Here is a 6945-nt window from a genome sequence, read left to right on the forward strand (position 1 = left end):
CGGCAGGAGACTGGCTGCGGGCGGCCGCGAGCAGGTGCCGCGGGGCGAGCGGCAGGGCTGAGGAGCGCGCACCGCCGCTGCGCCCGCTACCACATCCAGCCGGACCGCCGGGGCCGGGGCGTGGCACCGGGTCTCTCACCTGCTCCCCTGTGCGTGGGATTGGGACTGGGCTGAGGACAGACCCTGCCCCCCCCAGCAGCTGCTTCACATCCGCCTTCACCTGCTCGGGCACTAAGAGCCAGGCCTAGACCTGGTTCCTACCTGAGCCCTTTTTGCCCAGGGCGTCCCCACCCCTCTGGGGCAGAAATCCCCTTGTGCTTCTCCATATCTCAGGAGCCTACCCAGCAGATGGGGAAGGACTGCTGTCCAGTCTGCCTCCCCACCTCTGTGATCATTGCTTGGGTTCAGATGAGCCCCAGAGCAGAGCCGGTGGTGCACAATGCAGGCGAAGAGTCAGCCCAGCAATGTACTCTAGATCATGAGCACCCCTGTAATCACTGTGGTGAAATACGTGTGTAGATAGCACAGAGGAACTTCCCTGTGTTAGGGCCACTTTATTTAAAGGCAGATTTTCCTGAGGCCTTGCTGCACAGGACAGTTAGGCCAGTATAAGTACAACTGTGAGATTAAACCATTATAGTGGAATGACTCCCATGGGGGCACATCCTGAGAGCAGAAGTGTGTGCAAGTGTTGTAATTTTTGCCAGTTTAGCTTATGTTGTTGCGAAGACATTTAAACTAAAAACATAAAAGACATTTTTATACCAGGACAGGTGTATCCACATGAGGGTTGTCCTGATGTGGCTAGGCTATTATAGTCAGTAAAGCTTTCCCATATAGACAAAGTGCCTGATGCTGATAAAGGCAGGCACAGAAAGAATGACTTAGGTCTGTCAGTGGCCAGTGGAATAAACACAGATCATGTCAGAGGACACATCTGAGTGTGGCTACTAAGATTTTGGAACTGTGATCCTAACGTTTTCAGAATATACTTAAGTTTATTAGAAAGAAATGAAAGCCTGCTCTTTCCCCCAAGTCCAGGTCCTGTCTGAAATTTGTTGACATCTGTTTTCAGAGAGTGAGTGGTTCAAAAGGGACAGGTGCTTTATAAAGAGGGAGCATAATTTTATGGGCTGTGTCTGAGAATGATTTAAGGCAGCAAGTTTTGCCTCCTGATCTCTCTTCGTTATTAACCTACGAGGAAAGGAGGTGCTCTCTAGTCTGGCTCAGATTCTGTTCTGCACTCCAATGATCTGTGGTTCTTTCCCCACAGAGGGTTCTACCCAAATGGTTTTGGGAAGCCTGTGAGAAGGGTAAAGAGGATGTCTGTGATGAGTCTCAGTCCTTCTGTATCTAGAGACAGACTGAGCCTGTACCAGGGTAACCTCTGGGTGAAATGGTTAGCTTTCCAACCTCCTGACAAAGGGATGGACTTTTTCCTCTGACCTCTTTCAATCTCTCTGGCTTCAGCTCATTGCAGTGGGGACTGAGATAGCAATAGGGAGTCCATCAGAGAAATAGTTGTGGGGTGCTGCAGTAAAACCTCTAAAATAAAACAAGTTGAGTAGTGAAGATCTAGATTAAAGGGATGGAACAAGTTCTGTTTGCCAGCTATGGATTTCTGCCTGGGAGACTTGGAAGGGATTCTGGAAGAAAGGTATGTGCAGTGTTTGTTCAGATGCAGTTTGATCCTCCACCCCAAAGGCAGGCACCTGCCTGACATCTAGGAGCTTTTAAATCCAAACACTGTGGCTAGTTAAAACAAAACTAGACTTTTCAATGTGCCTAATGTTCAAACCCTGTCCAACTCCATGCATATGTCTAGTGGTCCATACAGGGAGAGTTACCCTGTCCTGCTACCTGTGATCTGGGCTAGATCACTGCTGTGGGATAAGTAACTCTGCCCCAGGTTACTATGGCTCTGGCTCTCAAGTGAGTGGTGACACACAAGGACAGTGTGAGGACAGTAATTCTCCCCGCCCTTCAGTAATAATCCTCTCATTTTGCTCTCTCCCTACCTTCCTCAAGTGGATGAGGCCTACTAACCATTCTTGGTGCCTGGGAAGCACAGTGGTTATTTAAGAGAAGATCATTTCACCATGGGAAGGTCTGGAGAGGAGCCCAGAGCCTTTCCTAAGGAGGACAAAGTGGTGTTCTCCTGGCAAATGCTTTCTTATTAAAACTCAAGTGTGGGATGTGACATCTTTTTACTGGTGCAGCATAATGTGCTCGTTATCTTTCTCTGTCTCTCTTTCAGTTGTAATACAATGCTGACTCATCCTAAATGGATTGCAGGCCCACTGAGAGTTGAGGAACTGACCTAACATCTGGATCCAAGTATCTGGGAGAGGAATTCCCTAGCATGGGGCTTTTGTTCCTTATTTGTCTTTTCTTGGAGTTTGATCTCCCCGGAGTTTTTTGTAGTACATGGGAATGCCCACGGATCTCTTACAAAGCTATGAGGAACTACACTGTGGAGTACAAGCTACCCAACTTCATCACTGACAGCCCCATCCAGAATATTGTCACCTATGAGGATCCAAGTGGTGCAAGTGCCATCTTTGTGGCAGTACGGAATAAGATCTATGTGTTGAGCCCAGAGCTGGCAACTCTGGATGTCATTGTGACTGGCCCCATGGGCAGTGATCAATGTAAGATCTGTGCTCTTTGCCCAGGGACAGCAGGTGCTCTGCAGCGTGAAGACACGGATAATATAGTTTTGGTGCTGGACCCATCTGAACCATGGCTTTACAGCTGTGGGACTTCCCAACATGGCCTGTGTTTCCAGCATGAACTGGAAACCCAGGACAGCTTAGTTCTGGTTAAAGTCTCTCACTGCTTGTATGGAAAACAGCAGAACAGCCCTTTGAAATGCCCTGACTGTGTGGCCAGTCCCTTGGGGACTAGGGTTCTGGTTACTGAAGACTCCCATGTTTCCTACTTCTACATTGCCTCCACCATCAACAGCAGCATAGCTGAGAAATACAATCCCAAATCAGTGTCTGTCCGTAGACCAAAGGGCACTTCAGATGGGTTCTCCCCTGACTTCCACTCCCTAACTGTGAGGCCTGAATACCAAGACACTTATCCCATTGACTATGTATATGCATTCAGGGACCAGGCCTTTGTCTATTTCCTGACAGTTCAAAAGGAAAATCCCACATCCAAGGCATACCACACGAGGATAGTGCGGCTGAGAGCTGATGAGCATGACATGCAGCACTACCGTGAGTTGATACTGGATTGCCGTTTTGAGTCTAAACGGAGGCGGAAGAGGAGCTCAGCAGATCGGGTATACAAACGTGATGTGACTTTCAATGTCCTGCAAGCTGCTTATGCCACTCAGGCAGGTTCCAAACTGGCTCATGAAATTAGCATCAATGATACAGACCTGGTTTTGTTTGGTACCTTTGCTGAAAGTGAAGCAGAGAATGCGATGCCACAGAAATATTCAGCAGTGTGCATCTTCCCAGTACGCATGATCAACCAGGCCATCAAGGATGGGATGAACAAATGCTGTGGCTCTGACAAGCATGATATCTTACGAGGCCTGACTTTTTACCAGGAAAAAGAGTACTGCCTGCACAGCGTGAGTCCCCTGTGAATGGTGCCCTTTGCCTTACCCTGGTTCCTCTTTAAGAAAGGGGTTTCTTGGAAGTGGGCCATCTGGGATAGAATAGGAGCCATCACCATTTGCAGTGCATCCCTACAACCCAAACTGAGCTTCAGCTTCTGAGGCTTAGCAGTTTGGTTAGTGGGTCCCTGTTCCTTCCTGTAGCTTGGTCTCTGTAAGGGCACCTACACTGCATTAGACAATGCTAGGAAGTGCCATGAAGAAAACATGCCCTGCCCTCTCACTCCCATTCTGTGCACACCACAGGCTGAAAGTTATCATGTACCTGGTTTAGAGGTGCACCCAGTGACTCTCAGGTTGATAAGCAGCAGCTCAAGGCTTGTCCTTTGCTACACCAACAGTAGCTACATGATATTTTTTGGAATGTGGTGCACATAGAGCAGGATGGAGTGGATGGGACATATTTTCACCAGCCTTGGGTGCTGATTTAATGGGGGCACAAAAATAGCAGCCCCTCTGTCAGCCCTGCACTGCCGCTGGCGTTAGCAACTCCACCACTGCCACTATCTCATGTGTTGCTGCCACCCAGAGCATAGAACTGTCCAGCTACACTTCTGAGATAGACACCCTGTTTCCTGGCTTGGTACATGCTGCAGTTTCAGTGAGAGACTTTTCTGGGCTAGGGACAGACACTGAAAAATCCTGAGCCTGAATTGATTCAGCCTTTGCAGGTTAATTTAATGTGGCTAGGCTGAACCAGTTTGCAACTGTACAGAATGTCCTCTGGACTGAATAAATGTAGGCACGTGTCTGAGATGGCTCAGGCTCGAAGCTTGGGGGGCATTAGAGCAGCCCTCCCTTCCCTTCTACAGGGCTGAGCTGAGGTGGGGGTGTGTCCAGGCCCTGGCAGGACACTCTGATTAGGGAGGAGTTTCCCCCCTCGAGGCTCCTGTCCAGGGAGGGAGCCAGCAGGAAGTTGAGGTGCTAAATGCTGTGTTATCATCAAGCAAACAAAACCCTCTCTCATTAGTTCAAGCTTTTCTTAAACAACTTTTTCCAAGGAAGAAAGGGAGGAACATTACCAGGTGACCTGTTGATTAGCTCCAGAAAGCCCTAAGTGGACACTGTCTTATCTGCCTTTGTCCTGTCTGAGGCATGCAGACACCTCTCAGCATTAGCTAGCATACCACATGCTGACTGTGGTCTGTGCTATGGGAGAGGGAAGGGGAGAAATCCTTGCATGAGCAGGGTGGTGGGGGGTGGAGGTGGGGCAAGGGGAAGCCAGGCAGAGGGGCGTGGCTGGCCCTGGTCTGCAGTAGTGAGCCCCGCCCAGGGCTGCAAAGCATCTGGCATGCTGGAGGACTCTGGTTTAAGTTAAACCAGGAAGGGGTCTGGAATAGACATTGCATAAAACGGTTTGACCCAAATCAGTTAAATCTGATACTACATTCAACTAGGTTTATTTCAAACTGGCTTCAGCCATTTTCAAACTGGTTTATGTGCACTGAAATGTCTGTTCTGTTCAAAGTTTAAACCAGTTTCTGATCACTTAAACTGGTTTATGTGTAATGTCTGTCCCTAGTGTTTAGTAATTTGAAGTTCCTGAGATCTCAGAGCCTTTTTCCTCGTGGAAAATCCAGTCTGGGTTGGCAGACTGTAAAGGCCACAGTAAGTATCCACATGCAGAAGTGTGATGAGTGCTGAAGCACTGCAAAAGTTTGGGGCTGAATAGTTTATTTGCAAAACATGCAATTTGGGGTCTCCTGAAATATTGATGAGTTTACGCTGAATTAAGCAAAATATTTTGGATGAATAAATGGGAAGAGAAAATTCTGCAAAACTTGAAACGTATTGTTTTAACCAGTTTTTGAATGAAATATTTTGGTTTCCTGTTTTGAAACATTGATAATTGGCTTGATTTGTTTTTTTTTAAAAAATGGTTAAAATAATACCTAAAAATGAAGCAAAAGGCTTTGTTGCACTCGGAATGAATTTCTTCTGATTTGTTTCTCTTGGGTGGCTGAATAAAAGATTAATAATTTACCCATCTCTAGTTAGCACAGAGGGAGTATAAAGTGGTGTTCCTGTTGCAGCAGACTCTCTAATGATTATCTAGCATTACATTGTCTTTGAACTGAGCTTGTTGCATAGCACACTCACTCCCATGAAGGGTCAACTTACACTAAGACTTCTGGCCAATGAGCATGCTTGCATTTTATGGTATACTGGAGTGGCTTTCTTTCTGCCTTCTTATAGTTTTCCAGGCCTAAATCCTTCTCTTCTGTCCAAGCTCCACCCCCTGCCATTGAGGTTTGGTTTAATATTGTTCTACACAATTAAGTATACATGAGCTGGGATTGCACAATCTCTTCAGTTTCATCACTGCCTGGCAGGGTTTTAGCATATAACTGTGCCCTCTCTGTGCTGCTTTTATTTTTCTGAGAGGGTCCCAGCCTACTGTATTAGCAAGTCCCCAGTGCTTGGCATTAAAATAGCACTTTGCATGTTTAATGCCTTACAAGATCATTGACAAGTCCTCCCAAAGCCCAAGTAAGTACCTTGTTCACCACTTTCATTTTCCAGAAGGGGAAAGCTGAGGTGGAAGGCATGGATCTGACTTTCCCAGGACCCATTCAGTAAGTCATTGTCAGGACCAGGATTAGAATCTGTGACTGCCTGGCTCCAACCCTCTGGCCAGCACTCCAGTCCATGTTTGCCTGTATCCCCTTTACGATGCCTTGGCTATTGCTTTATTAAGAGAATTTTACCAACTCTTGGCTTGTTCCTTGTACTTTTGAGTACCTCTCTGCCTGTGAACCCAGGACAGTAGAAACTTGTCATAAAAATGTACTCTAGATGACAAACTTATGTTGAGGGCAAAGCCAGTCATGTGCCCACCCAGTTCATGCTAATGGATGTTAGCTCTTGCTGTCTTTTGTGTACCCATAGGCTGGTAACAATCTGTCAGAAGGGATGAGTCTTGTCTTATTTGTCATTTCCTTCATTCTACTAATGTGCTGCAAGTGGCTCCCTTCCTGCCCCCACTTCTCTTGGCTTTATTTTTTTCTGGAGTTATGCAAGTGAGAAGTTCAACCACTCGTTTTGGGCACTGTGGTCTGTGTGCTGGGTATATGCCAGCTGGTATATGCTCAAAGCTTTGTGTGCAGACTTTTGAAATGTGAGTCCCTGGGATTTCATGGGAGTTCCTGGGAATCCCTTTGGTCTGGCTAGGCAGTGCTCACCTCAAGGGAGCACTTTGATGTGTGGTCTTGCCATGAGGAGGGACTCAGTAAGGCCAGCATCCCAGTTTAAAGGGAAATTCAGCAGTTTAACATTCTGAGCCATGCTGTATTGGTATGTGGCCAAAGAGC

The 6945-nt window shown here is 47.2% G+C and overlaps 1 protein-coding gene across 3 annotated transcripts in view; it reads left to right on the forward strand.

Moving 5' to 3' along the window:
- The first annotated feature begins 1531 nt into the window (after window positions 1–1531).
- MST1R (macrophage stimulating 1 receptor) overlaps window positions 1532–6945 on the forward strand; it is a 68110-nt gene continuing 62696 nt past the window's right edge. For 2 of the 3 annotated variants that reach the window (XM_019505136.1, XM_019505137.1), the window contains exons 1-2: window positions 1532–1657; window positions 2258–3589. In XM_019505136.1, the coding sequence (XP_019360681.1) occupies window positions 2363–3589 (1227 nt within the window). In that variant the 5' untranslated portion in view covers window positions 1532–1657; window positions 2258–2362. The remainder of the gene's footprint in view (window positions 1658–2257; window positions 3590–6945) is intronic. The other variant, XM_019505135.1, reaches the window with a different exon arrangement.

The sequence above is a fragment of the Gavialis gangeticus genome, unplaced genomic scaffold (assembly GCF_001723915.1).
Source record: "Gavialis gangeticus isolate Ggan-Ray unplaced genomic scaffold, GavGan_comp1, whole genome shotgun sequence".
NCBI lineage: Eukaryota > Metazoa > Chordata > Crocodylia > Gavialidae > Gavialis > Gavialis gangeticus.